This window comes from Ambystoma mexicanum, chromosome 10 (genome assembly GCF_040938575.1).
Source record: "Ambystoma mexicanum isolate Mex_15411 chromosome 10, UKY_AmexF1_1, whole genome shotgun sequence".
Taxonomy (NCBI): Eukaryota; Metazoa; Chordata; class Amphibia; order Caudata; family Ambystomatidae; genus Ambystoma; species Ambystoma mexicanum.
The window spans coordinates 849680438-849702006 of NC_090932.1; the positions used below are offsets into that span (position 1 = coordinate 849680438).

General features: G+C 41.3%; 1 protein-coding gene across 6 annotated transcripts in view; it reads left to right on the top strand.

Moving 5' to 3' along the window:
- LOC138491794 (multiple epidermal growth factor-like domains protein 6) overlaps positions 1-21569 on the top strand; it is a 1495213-nt gene that overhangs the window by 836794 nt on the left and 636850 nt on the right. For all 6 annotated transcript variants that reach the window (XM_069618507.1, XM_069618508.1, XM_069618505.1 and 3 more), the window contains exon 7: positions 18716-18841. In XM_069618507.1, coding sequence (XP_069474608.1) covers positions 18716-18841 — 126 coding nt within the window. The remainder of the gene's footprint in view (positions 1-18715; positions 18842-21569) is intronic.

The window sequence follows — 21569 nt, forward strand, 5'->3', positions numbered from 1 at the left end:
TTGGTTAGTTTGGGATTTGCAGAGAGCTGCACTTTATCTGCAGAGGATTGTTATCTTTTTTCACGTAAACCAAATCTGACTTAGTTTTGAATACAATGAGAAAGAAAATGCAGTTCCCACTTTAGATGTCAACCATGCTATGAGCTCCCCCAGTTGAACTTAACTCCTTGTCCACCCTTGCATGGAACTTAACAGATAAATGGTCCTGGAGGTCCGATATCCAAATAGATTGGAGAATTTCCATACTCACTTTTAAATAATGATGTGAAGACACTTAGAAAGCCGGCCTGCCTAATGTACAGGTTTCCTATGGGATAAGGCCCAATCACCTCCAGATAATATCCAAATTTCAGCTCTCATCTATTTGGAAAATGTATTCTCCTGGTCTCCATCCTTCAATTACAGAATTCTCCTTATTCTTTCTTTGTTTACACTATTATAATTGGAATTATTCCCACACTGTCACCATGACCTCTCACTTTTTAATTGGTCAAGTCATTCCATCTGCTTTAATTAGCAGACACTCACACAAAGTCCTCCCCATAGGTTGATCATATTTCTATACATTTTAATGGGTTTGGGTCTGTATGCTCTGGAGACTTTTGAATTCAAAATCACATTTTATTCCTTTCTCATCAAAACAACATGACACATCAATGAAATGTGGATTTATGGGTTCACATAGTCCTGACAAATGGAGGGATATGTGATTTAAATGTGTGCAATAACATATATTTGCCTGAAATACATACAAAGTTGCAAGGATACAGTATCTCCTGCACAGAAGGTTCTAGGCATCCCTGGATTGATTGCTACGTGCCAACAAGTAAGGATTGCTTGCATGATACAATTTGCATGTTACCATACTCCTGCATTGTCATCCCCTCCTGGCACATACACCACTATTTGGGGCATATATGCTTTTCTAAGGCTTTTAAGTCTATCATTCGCATTGCTGTAGTTACTTGTGCCTAAGTTTGGAGATGTGTGCTCATCTTTCTGAAGCATCAGCAACAACGTGTAGAGGAGGAGCCAATTACCCCCACCGCAACCACTTCACCTATATCACCTATGTTGCCTATAGATTGGAAACCAGAGTATGTAACATACATGGAGCAGTTAAAATGACAAAAGGCAGAGTATGAAAACCGTGCAACACCTTTAGGTATCTCAATACCTAAGAGAATCCTAGAAGCAAGATTCCCATTGAGAAAGCGATACCTGCACACAAAGAAGTATGAATGTCGTTTGAATGAGATTCCTGAAGAAACAGAGCAGATAAACGGCAAAGATGAATGGTGATGTCACAACTGAGTCGAGCTGACATACATAAAGGATGCAGAGACCAGAGAATGAATATATTCTATAAGGCATCAAGAAAGTATCGAGGATAAGTGACATCTTGGGATCAAGGTGAATAAGCTTATGCCACTGATATGATGGAAACCTCAAGTCATTTTACACCTGTACAGATGCAAGAAACGCAAGCAGCAAAGTAATCATGAAGCTAACCTTATGGTTTATAATGAATAGATTGCGGCAAGCGCCAATATATACATATATGCAAATGATTAAGTAAAGGATGGATGTTTCCACTACGCACTATAGCAGTGCTAAACAATAATGAGAAGGCCTCGTTTCAGTATGTTGCAGTTAAAAAGCAGCTTGAAATAAAATTAATCTCAGAAGGCAGGGTTGGAAGAGCCAAAGATACCAAGGTCTTATCAAACTGGAGCGAAATGACATTGGATACAGATCGTATGAAAGAACAGAACTCCTGTTCTGAAGGAATGAACAAAACCAAAGACATCAGAGGTCTATTAGGAATTAGTATTTTAAATACACCAGAAGCTCAATTCCATGGTCTCTCGTCACGTGGAAGGATGAAGTTAGACGAACAAGATGGTCACTCCTACGCACGAGTGATGACGTGCCTTCACTCTCAATAACGAACTTCAAAGCCCTAATTGACACTAGACCATTGAGGTGATGATGGATTAATATGCTAATTGGTGGGAAGCTGGTACTAAGACCAGCTCACCGGGATCTGAATCTTCAGCCTGCCTGCTGCTAGACTTAGGTGGAAAAGTACTGACGGAGGTTAGAAGCCAGCCAGTTATAGAGGACCACGTAATTAAGGGTCCTATAGTTTTTGTAGCCAATGGGACGTCGTACATTTAGTGACGTTCATAGCGGGCATTTTAAGGGGAGCGCTCAGTTGCCCCACCTGATAAGTACCCTATTACTTTCATTCACTGACTCATGCTAATATAGAGTGTATGCTTAGATATTCACCGAGAGCCTATCACAATTTCACATACGTTTTTTTAGTTTGCCCCGTAGGATGACGTTAGTAGTGATGCAGGTTATCTTCACTGATGACTAATTTTGGGTATAAGAACCCTGTTTTTTATAAGATGCTTTGAGTAAGAGGATCGAGCGAGTTTGTTGTACTCCCTGTTTTAGACATTGAAAATAAAACAGTCTTCTTTTTTCCAAATTACCTGAGTCGTTTTGATTATTGATGTATGAATAAAATCTGCATCCCCATCCATCTCCAGGGTATTGCTACTTGCCTTAAAGGGCTGGGAACACCCAGTTCAAACACGTTTTACAATTAGTTTCAGCATAGATTCAGTATTATTAGTAGCAAATCGCATGAAGTTGGCTGATCTAGCATTTGAACGCAACATTAGTAAACAACCTGGAACTGTAAATCAACTTTCCACCACTTCGACTTTGGATAAATGAAAGACATTAGAAAAACTTCAATGGGAGGAATTGTCGAAATGGTGGGAGTTCACTACAGTGGGAAAATACATTGAGACCAAATTGATCCCTAGAGGACTTCACATTCTCACCTTTGTAAACAATGAAGAAAAAACAGAAATATTCTGAAGGAGTGGGAATCTGATTTCACAGAGTGCTCACAACATATGTTACACACTATAATAACATATGCCAAGGTCAGCAATGTGCAATTAGCTCCAGACATTATTATGGTCAAAACTTTTCTCGGTAAATTAAGTGAAAACTACAAAATTACCAGCACAAGAATTCCACAGGGACTGTGAGGATTATAAAAGTGGCAGAATTGAAAACTTTGCTAGAAAATGTGACCTTTCACCTTTCTCTATAAAACTTCAATAGAAGACCCGCCGGAGACCACTGAAAAATCTCTCATCTCCTCAATCCTCCAATATGAGGTCTGTAGAGGAGGAAAAACACAGCAGAAATCATAGTAAACCGAGGGAAACAGGATTCTTTTTAGAAGAGATAAAAATGATTTACAACAAAATAGAAAAACAAAAAGATCCCTTAAAAGAAAGAATTCTGACACTAGACATGGCAGACAGAGAAAGAAACAAAAGCAGAGCTAGAGGAAGAGGTCAACAATCACGAGGAAGAGACCAGACACACATACTATTATGATCAAAGAATCAACTTTAATGGATGTTGCAAAAACGAAAACGGTCATGAATTTGACTGTTATTCCTCTTGAAGATTTCATCAGTAAAGGACTAGAGCTAGGATTGTCATTTGTCCCCAACAATATAAACCTGGTTAACACATTTTTGGATGTTTTAATATTGTGCAGAAAATTGCTTCTGCAAAAACACTTTGCACATTCTGATGACACAACTCCTTCTATTTTACCTCATGTGCAAAGTTTGAGCACAAGAGAAACAGAAGCCCTTCACAATGTCTCACATAATTGGACCGTGAATCTAACCTGTCAGACAACGCTTTGGAATTTGGTGATTTGGGTTATGACATATTTTGCCATCCTAGGCACTTCAACCCTAAATCTTACTTCATTACCCCCCATGACTGGGGATGAAGCTATTACACAATTTTAACATTCCTTCAAATCAGACTTGCTAAAAAGTAATGTGGATGTTAAATGTCTGACAAAACTCAAATGTAATTCTAATTTGGTAGCCAAACAAACTGGCAAGGGGGGAATGTAGTACTCTGGAGGAGAGGTGACTTATAAAAGAAGCCTACAAACAGCTTAAAGAGCACATGGATTTAAGGCCGTTTTAACATACCACGGCACAGTTCACTTACAAACGTGGCAAGAATATTGGAGACATCATTCCTACACACCCATATTGGCTTCGACAACAAGTGGGTTGTTAACCATGCAAATTTTACAGTATCTGAAAAAATATTGCCAAGAGCACCCGCTTCTCAGTCAAAGGCATTAATTGGACCCATCATATCACCAAACGCATTGACTGTAATTTTGAATATGCGGTTCACTGTCCTATTTACCAATGCAAAAAATAACTGGTAGCATGAAAAGGAAGATCAAGATCCGTGCCCTTGAGCATTTAAGAGCCATTAAACAAAACGATGACAATTACCCGGTAGCAACCCACTTGCGGAACTGCACAATCAGGATAGCTCCCTCCTAAGGTGGAACAGGCTTAATACCATCAAACCTCATCCATGTAAAGGCAACATGGAATTAACAATTAGAAGGTTGGAAACTAGATTAATTCTTAGATTTAACAACACAATTCCCTTTTTCCTGATTACTGGTGAAAGTTACCATGTATTCCTGCCATTTCCTGTTCTCTGATACTCTGTATATGTTGTGGTATAATCCCTTCCGCTCCTGACATCTTATGCATTATGTAAGGTACAGTTACAACCCCTGTTGTTTAAATATGGTATTTCGTACCTTAGAAATTCCACTCTTTTCTTTTCATTTATTGCTTCTTAGAATTTAAATGACTTATGGCGCCTACATCAGGTGTATAATCATTGGTTACTGTTTACATATACTGTTTCAGTGAATTTCTTTTTAATTGATAACGGCCTTAATATAAATGAATTAAATATGTCACTTACGACAGGATTTATTATGTAGTATGTGTGTATTTATCAATATCATCAATATATAACAATTAGAAATGGAAATTTGTACCTCATTCGACAGACACCTGTTTTATTCTTAAAATTGACCATTTTGGTACTTTACATGCATTAATCGCACTTTAATTTTCAGTATGCACAGTCACTTTTTCAGCAACAATCTGTCTTCCATGGTCTGTGAGAATTACTGCATTTTATTGGTATTATGGGAGATGGAGTTTTTAAGTACAGTATTTAAGTGTGAGTTCTACCATCATTCTTATTATCATGACTAAGCTGTGGAATACAGCGAAACGCTAGTGTTGCTTTTTTTAAAAAAAATATCATATCACAGCAGCCTCTTGGCAGTCATGTATGCCTCTGTGCCATGCATTGCCCATCTGTAATCAAAGGATTCCCAATTTGTTATTGGTGGTTTACAATATGTATTAATATGTAAAATTGTATTAATTTATAATAATCCCATACACATCGTGTTGGACTCATTTGATAAAGGAGAAGTTCACAGTTGGAAATACACATTTTGTTTGATTCTATGTCATACTTTAAATTAGCTTAATTTCCTTTAATTATGAGACTGTGTGTCCAGGCATGCATTTCAGTTAATTATTAATGGGGTGTGCACAGCTGCCTGGTTAGTTTGTAAAGCCTTTCATGGCTACATAGGGAGAATTTTACTGGAAGACCTAGTTCAGAGTCCACATTTTATAGTCCATAACCTTTCTATGAAGCTGGGAAGTTTGGAAAACAGCACTTCATGTCATGTGTTTAGCTCATATTGTATCAGTTCAAGGCACGTGATTTGGAGTTACATTTCAGCAATTATTAGGCCATAAGTGCATTATCACCTATGCCGTTAAAGGGGAAGTTCAGTTTTTGGTGAAATCCACACCCTACGTCAGATGCTGTCCCTCAAGCAAGAAAGTAATTACTTGCAATTTACAGGTGAACCTTTATGTTGTTAAAGAAGAAAAAGGCAACATGTGAATGAAGGGAGATATTTTTTCTGACACATATTCACTTTAGAGTTAGGCTGCCTTCATGTTCTTTTTTTATTCTCCCCTGCAATAGAATCCCTGTACAGCAAGGCGGCACCATTTGATGACATTTCCAGATGGAGATGGTGGTTTGGTCATGTCGGCTCTGTTACAACTGGTTGCTTGCCCTTCCACTGCTACCCAGGCTTCTAGTCATCCTCGACAGAGGCTTATTCCCTGGAGAGGAAATGAAATGCTTTGCATTCAGCACCCTGAGGTTTATACATCTGCCCCCTTGGGTTTCTTGATCTTGTTACACTGCAGCAGATGGGCAAGCTCCTTGCTGGTGTGGGAAGGGGCAAAGGCCGATTTAGCCCTTGACTGTGACGGCTAGCTGTTCTACTGCTGTCCAGCATAAGACTCGGTTCATCAGGCTGAAAGGGAACCGGTGTGAACTCAGACACCCTGATTATCAAAGGGCCTGTTTGCCTATTGTAAGATCAGACATATTTGGTGGTGCTGTTCTATCTATTCCATTCCTTTAAATGTTATTACAAAATAGGCATGTGACTGTTACTCTTTATTACTCATTTGCTGGGTGGTAAATGCATTATGATAGATATTTGGTTAGGCTGGTAAGTATTTTATGATTTTCACTTCATATGGAGCGTGCACGTGTGTTTTTTTTTTTAACATAGCCATGTTTTATGTGAGCATGATGGAATACTAAGGGCCTGATTCGCATAGTGTTTTACAATGGGATTGCGCCGAAATAAAACGCTTCTGTGAATCAGGCCCTATTGCCTCATCAATTCACATTTCAGAGAGATGGTATGGAGCAGGTGTAGTTGAGGTCCTAAAAGAAATAAGATAAAACAAGACGTAAAAACAAGTAATTCTTCCTATGGTGTAATAAAGATGAAACGCACACAAAGAGTAAATGGGAACACGAAAAAGTGCATGATTTACTACACAGTACAGATATTTAGAGAATGTACATTAATTTGCTATCAGTTTCATTACATATATACAATTACCATTGTATACAGTTGGCATCTTTGAACATGATTAGAGCAGTGGGGTGACGGCACGGCAGGCTTCTGGAGCTCCCTCCAGAGGTTGAAGGTTGTTTCAGTGCTTATGTTTTCAATTTTAGGGAGGAGTGCTTTCCAATCTCACGGAGCTAAGAGGGAGGAGGATGAGCGGAATCAGAGTTTGAAAAGAGGTGGAGCTGGATATATATTGCCAATTATGTTGGGGTGGGGGCCATCCATGAATGGACTGACAAAGAGAAGGAAAGGTAGGTGTCCAGTCAAATGTTCGAATGCAAAGGGTCGAATGACCTTTTGATCGGAAGTAAAATGACATTCAAGCCTTTTGTTTTTGAACTTTTAACCTACAACCGGAAAGGTAGACTGGCGCTGCATAGAGAGAAAGCTAATGCAGAGGAAACGGACAGGGTGGGAAAGGAGGGAGAGAGGTTGAAGATAATGCAACTCCGATAGAACTCAGCTGGGATGTTCGCTAGGAAACTGGAGAAATGGTCACGTTTGCTGAGGCACGCTAGGGTTCTAGTGAAGCTAATGGTGAGGTCCGGGAAGATCGTGCAGTTGTTTTTTACAGTGACCCTTGCTGCAATGTCCATGGAGGTGATAAACTGCTCGGGTTTAAGGTCGCTATTCAAGAAAACCTCCAGTTTGTAGGCCTTGGGATGTGTTGAGGAGTACAGTGACAAATGGATTAGCAGAAGGATGAAAGCCTGAGGTTTTAGAAGCTGGCAGGATGATACAGTTCTCTGTGTGCAGGAGAAAAGAAATCAGGCTTCTCTGATACTCAGCTAGGAAGAACAATGGGCCATTTAGTGGAAGAAAAACAGTTTTGGGACTGGCAACTTTTCATAGAACATTGTAAGTAAAATTAACCGGCCAGACCACCAACTTGATCAACAAGATGCGGGGCAAAGAAAACTAACATTTATTATTAAAAAATCCCTGCTAGTCTTCAGTACATTTTACATGACACAACTTTGATTTTTGGCTAATCTCTGTTCTTTTGATAGATTGGGCCTTCGTCAAGGTTTGTTTTGTATCAGATCAACTTGGCTTGGTTCTTCATGAAGACATCTTTTTAACCCTGCTCTACTTCCACATTGTGGCTTTTATCCTTGTGGGTCTCTCTCCCCACACTCTGTCTGGCTACCTACGTTTCATGAAAATAGGGACATATCTTTTCAGTGAATCCAGACAACCTGATTCAATAACTGGATGGCCCGGCATTCTGTTACCGTCAAATTACCATCATCAATCCAATCGTACATTTTCTCTTCTGTCCAAATACAGAGCCTGATGCCAAGGTACTTGAATATGGTAGGCTGACACTAATGCTTCCTAGTCGCAGGACCAATGCGGTGGGCTCCAACTCAGCAAGCCGTACAGCGGATTCTCAAGAAATGTGATATGGGTATCAAGTCCCAGCACAAAGCACCATTGTAACCCCTGCCTCATTCCTGCCAACTACCCCGTGCATGTGCTTTGCCAACTGTGGCAGTCTCTTCCTCAGAACTCTGAATGACATTGATTCCATAAACACCAGCCCTTAGGATAAAAAGTAGTAATGGTCGTAGACCCCCAGATCTCTGTGCACTATGACAACAGGCCACAGGAAATTACTTACTGTATGTTCTAGAGAGAGTTCAATAGAAAGTATAGGAATGTTTGACAGAAACCCTATGCAGATTAATATATTGCTCACCTATCCCACATGAATGGAGCAATTATTAAATTGACCGCCGCTTGGCAAGACCACAAACCCAATGCCAATGTTCTGCTTGTCCTCAGCCCCTTTATCTCTTTTGTACAATGTTAGGCAAAAATACTATTTTTCTTATGAGGACTCTAGCAGAGTTGGTATGGTGTTGCCTGAGGTCCCATTTTTGTGTCAATTGCACAGCAACACAATACCCTGGTATCACACAGAAAAGATGGTGCTACCTGTGCAAATCCAGCGTTCGGTAATCATTTGCAGTGATTGAGTGGGTACCCGCTGTAACATCTGTGCAGGCTCATTGTAACTTCACACTTGTGGCTAGTTATAAAGGGGTGGGAAATTACTCCTGGGTGGCAGATCATTGGTTGCTTTCAGAATCACCATGTAAAAGAAGCACAGAGCACCACTAATGTGTGACACAACTGTTCTCATGGGTTTCAGAAATTGAATCTCCAGGAGTACTGTTGGGTGCTCCAAATGTGGAGTGTGCTGCTGAGCTGCTTCTTTGCCCTAAAGAAGTCCATAAGCAGTCAAGGAATCATACAGCAGAGCCAAAGCAAGGCGATGTTGGAAGAGTAGCATTCACTGATGCACAGGAAGCCGAGTGGTTACTAAGTAGTTCAGACAGTGAGGATGTAGTGGAATGATACTGATTGTGAAGTCCTTGAGACATGACTTGATAGTGGAATGTCCTCCTACTTGAATAATGTGTACATATGGCTGAATAAAGTCTCCAATGAGCCTTCACTAAATACCTTTTCTTTTCAAAGTAGGGCTTTGAACTCTGGGAAGCTATGAGTCATGTACAACATTTCAAGTTCATTGAATAATCTATGCCGGTCAGTTCTTCATCAGTCTTGCATTGTCGGCTGCGCCAGACAAAAAAGAATGCCATGTCCTCCTGGTGCATTCCATCCAAGACAACTGGGATCAAGCACAACAGAAGTACACATCTTTTTTTTTTTTTTTATTGTTGTTTTGGCAAGGAAAAATACATTTTTCCAACCTTTCAACATTTCATTTGAATCCTTGTTACAGACAAAACAAGTTTAAATTAAAAATTAAGTTAAAACCACTGTAAGCAGTCAGATTTTTCAGAAAAAAAACACAATACATATAATTCATTTTTTTTTCCTTTCCCCATTTCTAACACAAATTTTTCCCAATATTCAAATCTTCATGATTTTCAAAAAATTAACAATCGCATACTGTATCGCTTTCTTATTCGTGTGAAACAGTGTAGACCATAATTGGTCATAGGTTACGTTGACATGCCCTTCAAAGAAGGGTTTGAACAGTTTCGCTCTTAATTCTGTCCAGTGGTCACAATGAACCAGTAAATGGCGCACAGTCTCCAACGTATGATGACAGAACCTACATTTGTTTTCTTCCTTTGATAGAATTTTGCGCTTATAAAGAAGGTCAGCTGTAGAGCACAGTCCTAGTCTAAAGCGCATGAAAGCCTGGCGGTACTGAAGGCTTGGGGAGATCAGTAAGTACCGAGCAGTTTGGCCAAATCTTTTTGGCTCGAATGGGTTCTCCTGAAATTTTTTATATTGTGCACACTGGGCAATAGTGAGAATCCAATCGTACCGCCACATGTTTTCTTTAGCCTTACAGGGATTATCAATTAGCAATTGGATGGATATGTTAGCATCATCAAGCAATTTCAACACTCTTTGCCTCCAGAGTCTTATAAATACATCATGGGTTTCCTGTGCAGCGTAGTCGGCCATAATTCGAGGTAGGCCATTTTCTAAATAACCCATTATAAGTTTGCGATACAACGAGCACCAGAGCCACTTATATCTGGCATGAAGTGATATTAATCCCAATTCATACCGAATTAGAGGTAGAGGTTCCGAATTGGGTAGATGCAACATTTTCCTCCAAAATGCTCCTTCCATCTTGGCCCAATAGGTATATGGTCGCCAATATTTGGTTTCTGTCCCGTATAATAGTATAGGTGATGTTTTCTGTTTATAATAAGTTATGATTGGAAATATCTAAAATGTACAAAATTTTGCACTGATGATTCTTGCTTGAGAAATTGCATTATGAAGTTTTATTCTCTTGGCTTCCTCAAAAGGTAAATCAGTCGGATGGTTAGTTATTAAAACACCTAGATAGGTATACGTTGAGACAATGCTTAAGGAGCTGTTCTGTAGTATCCATGTGTAGGTTCTACATCTTTGTCTAGGGTTCCCAAATTGAATAATTTGTGTTTTGGAAGTGTTGATGGCTATGCAGTTGGAATGAGCATAGCCCTCAAGAGCTTTCAACATACTTTTGAGTCCCTGAGGGGTCTTAGACATAAGAACCATATCATCTGCATGAAGCAGATAGTTTATAGGCGTTCCCTTAAGTCGAGGGGCATCAGTTCTTATACCCTTAAATACAATACCTATATCCGAGATGAAAAAGTTAAAAACTGCCGAGGCCAAGATACAGCCCTGTTTTAGACCCCGGTCTGTTTGAATGTGACCGGATAGAAGTCCATCCCTGCGAAGTCGAACCTGAATGGTTGTGTTGGAATGAAGCTGAATTATCCATCGCAGGATGGGCCAAGGACAGCCCTTTGCCAGAAGTTTTTTGAACAATAGTTCACGAGGAACACCATCAAATGCCGTGCGGAAATCTATAAAAGCAACAAAGATGGGCTGCTTCCTTTGCTTATGCGCGTCTATCAAAGAATTCAACGTAATTAGGTTTATAGAAGTACCAAGGCCGGCTACAAAGCCTGTTTGGAACTCATCCTTAAAGGAGTTTACTGTTAACCAAGAGTTGAATGCTACTAACACGATGCGCGCAAAGATTTTACCAGGGCAGTCTAACAGGGCGATCGGTCGGTATGATCTAGGATCGCCCCTCGAGCCTTTCTTATAGACAGGAACTATTATAGATTTTCTCCACGATTCAGGGATTTTACCAGTCTGAAATACATGTTGGAAGATGTGGTTCAATATTGCCGCCCATCTTGTTGGATTTTGTTTCATCATTAAATTACTGATGCCATCTGGTCCGGCTGCGCGAGATCTGCTAAGTTTGGAAATACAATGTATGATGTCATCTGTATCAAAATGCAGTTTAGAATTCGCTCTTATGAGAGTCCAATCAATTTCAATTTGCAAAAGGGGAGAACGGTAGAGGCCAGCATAATAGTCATTCCAGATTTTTTCAGGGATTGGGTTAATTTGGAAGGCGCTTTGCAGCGTACCGACCGCCTCATTAAGGAGAGACCATATGCCAGCGGTTGTCTTAGTAAGGCATTGAGACAACATTTTTTCTCCGTCTCTCTGGTATCGCAATGACCTCCGTGACCTGCACCAGTTCTTGTACGTTTGTTTTAGATTTTTTATCAAATTGATGTTATTGGGTGTCAGGTCGAGTGATAGATGTCGGATATCGTTGCGTAATTGGGCCTTCCTTATTTTAAGCTCCAAGTCAAACGCATGGAGATGCTTGACAACATGACAGCGTCCACCGTTCCCCCTAGTACCAAACATTTGCATAGAATGGATGTAACATCCTCCTTCATTATTATGATACGGCCCAAACTCATTTTCCAGGGCTTTGCCAAATAGCATGAGTTTATGATCCGACCATCGAACACGGTTCCCAGCTTGACTGATCTCAACAAGTTGCAAGTTTTTTTTAATGTTTAATTCTGGAGGATCAGACCATTGAGCCCACTTCCAGATTAGACGCAGTTGATTGTGATCACTGATGTCATTTTCGCATATCTCCAGAGATGTTGAGGCATCCATGAGAGCGTGGTTGGCATATATATAGTCCAAGTGTGCTCGCAGTAGCTCTCTATGCCATGTTGCCTTGGGTGGTATGTCTCCATCTATGATACCATTTAGCATCATGAGGTTCCTCTCTTTCATTAGTTGTAACCAATGGGACTCATGGGATAAATGATTCCCGGGCTTAGATGGAAGGAGGTGCAAGTTTAGATCACCTAGGAGAAGTATATATTTGATGGTTATATCCATGGTCAATGAGTCAAGTGCATCAGTAATATGTGCAAAGATTTATTCTGCTGATAGATGTTGTTTTCCCCAGTATATATTAATTATCACAGTTGTGTCAATTGACCTTGATAATTTTACAACTTGAATGTAGGGGGAGGAGGTTTTGCAGGGAATAATGCGCAAGTGTAAGGATTTCTTTACTGCGATCAAAAGACCCGCCATAGGTCGACCAAACATGTTTTTTATTGCAGGAACCATGGAGATGTAGTGTGTATCCCAAATAGGTTCCTCAACAAGCCAGGTCTCCTGCAAGACAACAATATCGTAGGCATTCAGTTCTCTGTTAGATGTGTTTAGAAAATGCCTATGTCCACGTGTATTCCATGATATCAACGAAATGTCTTTATCTGACCTGGATTGTTATGAATTTCGCCTTTGAGAATCCACGCCCCTGCTTATGATCGCATTAGCATTGGCATTTGCCTGTGGAAACTCCAGAGTGTTAGAGTAATTCTCTGATAATGAGGTTACTTCGGCTGGCTTTTTTTAAGCCAAAACTTGTGAAATGAGAAATCCTAAGGCATAAAATTCCGATCTAGCTTACCAAATGGCATTTAGGGTGATTCCCGATCGCATGAATATTCTAACCCTGGATAGATCATTATGAGAAATGAATTCCACCAGGTCAATGTCCGTGCTCGATAAATCTTGAAGGGAGGACACCTCGGCACAGATGTTTAGAATACTCCTGCGATTTAGATCATACTTAGGAAATGGTTGGGGGCGACATAATACTATCAGCCGATGGCAATGGGAGTATGCGCTATAAACAGGGTTTTGCTTACTACAGTCCATTTTTCCTGAAGTCTCAAATTCAGGCACTTGTTTATTGAATCCTAAGAATTCCGAGGCATCAGATGTTTTAAAGGTTTGAGAAGAAGGCCTTACGAATGTTGACCCATTTCGTTCAGTCATCGGTCCTTTTAACAGCTGTGATACGTCTGGCATCTTGTTCAATGTCTGCTGAGTCAGTAAGGTATGACCCAAAGGATCTGGAGAATGGTGCAAATACTGTACTAATGCAGCTCTAATTTCCTCCCGCAATTCCTGACGGTCGGGAGTTTGCCCCACCACGGTATCTTGTCCTTTCAGATTCATGGTTTGAATGGAAGTGTCTTGTTGGGCCAGGTTAGAGGGTACCACCAACGCCGCCATGTGCTGTGAAGGAACTTTTTTACCATCACGTTGCATCTCTTCCAAGGTAGGGCAAGATGTAAAATTGTTTCGAGTTTGAGCAGTCCAAGGCAGATTTATATCATCAGTCAATTTGGGGTGAGTGGGGGCCTAAGCATTTATAACAGAAGATGTTGCAATTTGCGCAAAGTGCAGAGCTACTATTCTAGAGATCTCTTGTCGTATTTCTTCAGGAGGAAGATTAGACTGAGTGACATCATCACTCCGGACTTTTTGAGTCTCTGTTATGATGTTTTGAAGAGTTGTATCTGACAAAAGCGCCACTAGTTTAGTCAGGGGTTCGTGTTCTTGGGGGCATGTCATCGTAGGATTCTGTACAACTACAGCCGAGGTTGGTTGAGTTACAACCATGGTCGATGGTTGTACTGTAGTAGATGGAATCAATTTAACAAAAGACTGGCTCAGTTGTGGAGCAGCTAGAGCCAGTGGTTGTTTTGCTGCAGATGCAATTGATGTGACCATAGGTTGATTCGATTGAGTTACTGTAAGAGTCGAGCACTGAGCCATTGTGGGAGCAGTTAGCTTGACACATGCTTTCTTTGATGGAGGAGGCTTCGAAATTTTACGTTTATTTAACATACCTGTTTTATTTCCTTTTTTCCTGCAATTTAGGACCTGTCTTGCCCATCAGGGAAAATGGGTTAGTCACCTTGCTGAAGAGAAGCTGGACAATAGATGGATCTTTATCAAACTGAGACTCATCTACTAAGGGCTCCTGAGGTGGCCCCCCCATCTCATTGGCATTTCTTGAAGTTCGAATTGAAGCTGGATTTTTTGAACTTCCCTTGGCGCCCACTTCCTGAGATATATCCAAACAAATCACTACTGAAGGTGTCTCGTTTATAGTAACAGGTTCCAGATTTGGAGTTGGTTTTGGGCTAGCCACAACATTATTTAAGATAACAGATGACCCTTCTGTTCTTGGAATTTCCAGCAGCTCTTGTTCACATTGTGTCGATCTTTGACAAACATGGGGTCGTTCTGTTTGCGAGGCAGTGCTACATGCTGCTGATGATTTTGGTCTCAATGAATTCAAATTTAAATCTCTTTCTCTCGTCTGTGCCAGACCCACACTATTTGATTCTTTATCAAGCAATTGTTGTAATATTTGGGTCTGCACGTTCATCTTACTCTCCAAGACTTCATAAAGCCTTGCTATTGTTAGCAGGGCGGTGTTCATGGCACTCAGTGTGTTATTGAGAGCTGGGGCTTCTGGAAAGGATGGACGACCAGATCTCAACCCGTTGATGAAGAAATTATTATCTGAGGGCTGTACGTCAAGTCTTGAACCTCTTGGAGTCGGAGCAATGAAGGATACTGAGTTGTTAGGTGAATCACCTTGAGATTTGTCAAACATGGCTGGAGACTTAAATAGTTCATTAATCGGGGTTCTCAATTCACCCACTACGGATTCCGCATGTCTTGCCGTCACGTTAGGCGAAGACATTCTCTTTTGAGAAATAACTGTTTTGTCCTGTTCCAACTGGCTTAAGTCACCTGTGTTGTAACATATATACAAAACCTCACTCGGATCAGTACAGGTGGTGTTTGAGGAGCCTATGAAACTAATCATGTCCTCCTCTATTTCACCTGTTGCGATCATTGCCTCATGGGCAGCTCGCAGTTTTTGTTGGGCGAGGACTGTGCAAAGTGGTAGAGGTTGTGTCGAAGGTACAGTGGATTCAGTTAGAGTTGTTTGTTGGTGGCTAGACGGCTCATTGTTACTGCATGCAACGAGAAGAGTCAGGTCTGAGGTCTCTTTACCCAGCACTACTGATGACACATCGGGAGTTCCTGTCAGCAGCACTTCTTGGGTACTAGTAGCAATAAACATTGAGTGTTGCAATTCCTGATTTGTTAAGGAAATTGTTCCCGAGCACATTTGGGCTAACACTGTGATTTGACCTATTGTCGATTGAGCTTGTATAGTATCGGTTTGTGGGGGACAATTGTCTGGTTCACTGAGTGGGTTCTGAGCAATGCCGTATGGCACAGAGTTTGGCGGCACTATTGAAAATTGATCCCTCAAGTCACAAATTGATGGATCAATCGTGCAAAATTGCCGTATGTCAGAGGTTAAAGAGATAGATCGTGCTTTCTTTCTCTGTAATCCTCCTACTTTAGTTTTCGGGGACTGTGATATCAATCTTGTTTTTTCCACATTAACTGGATGATTATCCGGCATACCTGACTTCAGGGTGTAAATGCCTGAGGCCATTAGTATGTAATTTATTTTTTTTATTTTTTTTTTATTTTTAATTCTTCTTTTCTTCCTCTCAAATTCCCCTTGAATCCCAGCCTATAACTTTGCCCCTCTTCTTTATCTCTTCAGAATAAGATATCTGTGATGATTTATTAAATAAATAACTATTAAAACATACAGAAGGTCAGAAACACAGAAAAAAGGGGGAAAAAAAACTTTAACTAAATCAGAAAATCACAATGGGAAAGAAAGGAAGGATAAAACTGAATACAGTGGAAAATAGCACAATGGTGTTGCACCTATAAGATTAAGCCACAATTTAAAAAAAAAAAAAGGTACCGCTTAATTAGCAACGTTTTAAGTTTTACTGCATCATGTGCATATGCATATTACCCAGAGATTTAACGATATTCAAGGAAAATTGGATCACAGGAAGCACCGCACCGCACCCGAGCGCGCACAGCAAACAGAATTTTTCGTGCTTCACAAAGCGCGCCAACAACCACAAATTTCTTTTGACACACCCTCCAACCCCGGTCATCCACGGACAGCCACAGACAGCAGCCCTTAGCACCAAAGCCCTTTTCACCAAAGCGCGCGCGCAAAAGCGCGTGTCCATGCAGTATATTGGTTTATGGGTAAAGGAGGAGGAGTTGGGGACTTAGAAATTTTCCTGGGATTTCTTCCGTGGTTCCAGCTGGGGAAAAACACACGAAATGCAGAGTGAAATAGAACAGCGTCTCCAGCAGCCACAGACAGCAGCCCTTAGCACCAAAGCCCTTTTCACCAAAGCGCCTTGGTAATGTGATCTCTGATCGATTTGCTTCTGATCCTGTGGCTTTAGCACCTTTCCCACCCCATTCATTGTGATCGGAAATCCTGGCTCTCCCTCCCCCCAATGACACGCTTAAAAAGAATTGTACATGGTTGACTATCAACTGTGGGGAAATATTCCACTGAGAATTTTCAACAAGAGAAAAGTTTGAGTTGTCTATTGTACGAGTCTGACCACCAGCTGGAATATTTCGCCTTGGTCGATAGCCACCCATGTGCTATTTGATGTTGCAGATTGGTGTTTGTCAAATGTTTCAACCGTTTTATAGAAAAGGTATGGTCCTTTCCTCTTCGAGCAGGATCACTTCGTTCACGACAAGAGCAGGGTGAGGAGGGACCCAGCGAGAGCTTGTTTAGGCACCAGAGGAAGATAGCTGCGTTTGCGTGTGATGTCACTGCAATGAAAAAAAGACTTTCTTCTTTCACTGTGGCGATACTGTGGGGAATTTTCACTTTGAGTAGTTGTGGCAATGGAATTTATTGGAATCCACACAATAATTGGTCGTTCATAACGTAAAGAGCTTTATAATTTGTCCCATCCCTGTTAGTTACCTATGAATGTAAACCCCATGCCTCTGACGGGCAACTCCGCTTGTTTTCCACCTTGACTTTTTACATCCATAACAAGATGGAGGCCATGCTCGGATGGCTGCACTCTGTCCATGTTAACCAGCTGCTCCTAGAGCACTTTCCTTCAAGCCTCCATGAATGTGTATTTGTTTTTCAATAAAATTGAACAACACTTTATTGGTATGACTCAGAGAGGGGGTCGGACGGGGGCATACAATTGTCTCGGGCACCAATCAAAAAGTGTCCCACAGTTGTAAATGGCAATTCATTTCTTTCATGACAGACTGTTTTTTGATAACATCTAATGCACATTGTGCATTTTAAAGAATATATATTCAGCAACACTGGTCGAAACTGCTAACTGCATAGTGACGTAACTCATCAAACTGGTCAATGTAGGCCAAAGAAGTGTCCTACTTTGAACAAAAAACTGGCCCACACCAGCATGTTGTATTTTTGATTCAGACATTGCCCTATTGACCTATAGGCCAGTCCGAGCCTTCTCGTGGAGGTATAAGTATTGCCCAAACATGCACATTCATTATCATTCAATACAATGTGTTCTTCTCTGAATTGTGACCTTTCCACTGGTGGTCCTGTCTTGCAGGTATTCACCTGCTGTTTCTACAGTCCCTCTGGTTTTCTCCTGGCAGACCTTGTTTTCAGTTGACTTCAGCAAGGCTGTCAGGATTTGACCCTCCTCCCCGCCCCCCCCCCCATTTGTGAGTAGTTCCCCTTTTCCATGGTACCCTAGCACCTTGGAGGTGTATGCAGTGCAGTGCAAATATTCAATTTAATATTTCCTTTTGCGGTTGCTGGAATCCTTTTTTCAGGCCATGACACTTCCAGGGTTGTATTCCCCTAATAATGTTCACATTTGGAGTCTACTAGACGAACTGCCTGAGTAATGCCCTCTCTTTAAGAGAAGGATGAAACAAACGTGATGGTATAAGTGTGCAACTGCACAGGATTGTAATGATTTCCTATGGAAATTCGGACAAACGTATACACCTCTAGCACTTAGGGGGTTAAATGCAAAATGTAATTCCAAGGCAAGTCTGAAATGTTGAAGGTATGAGGTATACAAAGGCTGTCTTGTTTTTCATGGTTGTATGTAGAATTGCTTTTTGATTGTTATAGCTACATGAATATTGACTTCCACGCTCCTCAAAAAACATCTGGTTATATAACATTGACTTCTGAATTCTTTAAAAACATACAACAATTATTTCTTTTTTTTTATTCTCTAGCTGTCAATTCTTGTGCTATTAATAATGGTGGTTGTGAGCAGGAGTGCTTGCAGATCAACGAAGACCACTACAGATGCCATTGCCGACATCAGTACCAGCTAAAAAGAGATGGGAAACACTGCGAATGTAAGTTGCGTAGGTGGCATGCAATTTGTGTCCAAAGAATTTGAGCGTGGACTTACTGAGTTCACATTTCACTGCATTCAAGGTCAGATTGGCCTCCTCTAGTGCCATGCACACCCGACGTAGTGCACCATCATGTGCTGCTTGTATCACTCCAAATACTAATATGTTGTCCCTGTCATTTAGACATTGCAGGATGTGTTTGATTATTACGTGCATTTCCTTCTGGAAGATTTCAGCGGCCGAAGACACTCTGAAGCTGAGTTGTTTGTAACGAAAGAGTTCTAAATGTGTGGAAAATGTAGTCATACATTGGGATTCAGGGTGCAGTTTAAGTGGATGGTCATTCTCAGGGATACGTGTCTTTCTTTTTCAATTGCCATGTTTGGTGCCCTCATATCCACACATATGTGACTACGTCCATCATTTTCTTTCTTGGGAACTGGCACAATGGGGGAGACCCCGGGTGTGTGGGTCCTGTTGCGTGTTCAATGATATCTTGAGTAGGAGTGATTAGATTTCATCTTTTACTTGCTTTGAAATATTTAGGGTATCCCTCAGTAGTGTTGTACCACCAGCTTGATGTCTGGGTTGATGTACAGTTTAACTTGTTTTCCTTTGAGCCTTCCTAAACCATCAAATAGTGTTGGGAACATTTTGATTATCATGTCTTTCAGGCTTGTTGTGTACGCTGTCATGATTTGATACATTATGTGTACCAGACCCATTTGTATGACTGATTTAAAAATGAGGATGCTACTGCCCGATACTTCACCTTTAACCACATATATGTTCAATGTTGCCATCTTGTCTTTGTAGGTGCATGTGGCTTTGCACATGCCTTTGCATTCCATGGGTGTGTTTGCTCCTTAGGGATAGATGTCGATGTCAGCTGGTTTCAGTTCTCTAGTTTTGTAGTCCTTGATATGTTTCTTCATTGACCACATTGTATCACTTGTAATAGTAGTTTTGGGCTATATTTGGTAGCTGTTTTATTTCCCATCGTGTGCACATACTCCCTCTTGTGGTCTCTGCTAGAGGATAATTAATCAGATTCACTGTGGCGTCTTGGTGAGACTTCTATGTATCTCACCTCATGACGGGTTAACCTCCGTTTTGTGTCTGCCAGCGTGAGCATTCTGTGGGTTTCATACTTTCTGTCTCGCTGTTGCCTGGCTCCATGCGGGGATCCTCTGCTCGATGAACGGTTTCGTCTGTTAGTAGGAGATCTCCATTGTCTGTGATGGGGCCCTTCCATCTTTTGACTTTGTTCCGTTTGACTGGCAGATCCCTGAAGATACTTGACATTTTTGCATACTGACGAAGTGAGTTTTACCACCACATCCATCACAAGTGTGGCCTATGGCTGGACAGGGGCCCACATGCAGGAAATTATATCTGCAAGTATAACACTTCCTTTGATCATTTTTTAATGTCTTTTCAGTCAACCTCATTTGACAGATTGGTGCTGTTGGTGCACCTTGAGTGATTTTAATGTTACCCAGAGATTACGTTTGTAAGGAGAGTGCCATGTCTGCCCAGGCAGAGTGCAATATTGCTTTCAGAGATCTGGTCTTTTGTAATAACTTCTTGTGGAATGCAGCTGATGCACAGCCAGCAATTGTTCAGGATTTTAGTGCTTCTGATTTTGAGCATTACTCAACTGAGGAATATTTAACTCTTTTGTGCAATTGCATGATGAAATTATCTAGGGTTTCGTCTTTCTCCGGAGTGGAGGTGTGAAATATATGGTGCTCGTAGTCCACGTTTCTCAGGGGAGCAAAGTAATTGTTCAGAGCATCAACAATGTCCTGGAACCTGTCAGTGGCAGTTTGAGGCATTTCAAACACAATGTCCCGTACAACTGGACCTAGTGAATGCATCAATATGCATCTGAGGCGACGTTTCTCTCGAACACCAGTGGCAGCAATGTAGATGTTGAGGTCTTTGAGCCAGGCTGCTGGTATCCGTAATGTCAAAAGGTGGGACTGCCTGTAATTGCAGCAAATTATGAGTCCCTTCTTCCCTAGAGGGTGTCTTGGGTGGAGGGCACGATGGAGTCTGAGCCGAGGTGCTGCTAACTCCTTCAACTGACATGTTGAAAGCCTATGGAAGGGAACTTTGGGCTTTTCTTCACTGTTGATAATGCAAATTATGTTTCTAGATAATGCAGGCAAGTTAGCATTGTGTGCACACTCTTACCTCCTTAATTGCAGTGTTGCTGGTCCCCAAATCTGTTTGTACACAGGCTGCTGGGCTTGCTATGGTGCCAAAATGCACTGTCAGGGCTGGGCCTGGCAGGCCTCGCAATAAAGACGTGCTGCAGGATGCAAACATGTGATTTCTAACGCTCATTCTGGAGATGGAGCGCGCAGCTCCCTGAAACACAATGAATAATGTCTGGTTCCTGCACAAAGAGCAGGCTTTCAGGGCATAACTGGAGCAGGCAGGTGGGTGGAAAGAAAGCGTGCAGACGTGGGTGGGTGTCTCAGGCCTGAGCGGCGAAGAGGGTGATTGCAGGACGTAATGCTGCTTACATCACGGCATGAGTAGGTGCTTGAAACCTTGTTGCCATTGTTAAATATAAGAACAGATACTCCATGAAGGCTGTGCAATAAATACAGAGATGAAGCATGAGGGTGTACACTCATCTTTATTCTTCTTTCAACTGGCTTCCCTTGGTGGTAACCCCGCCCACACACGTGACCAACAGCAGTTGGATTTATCAAAC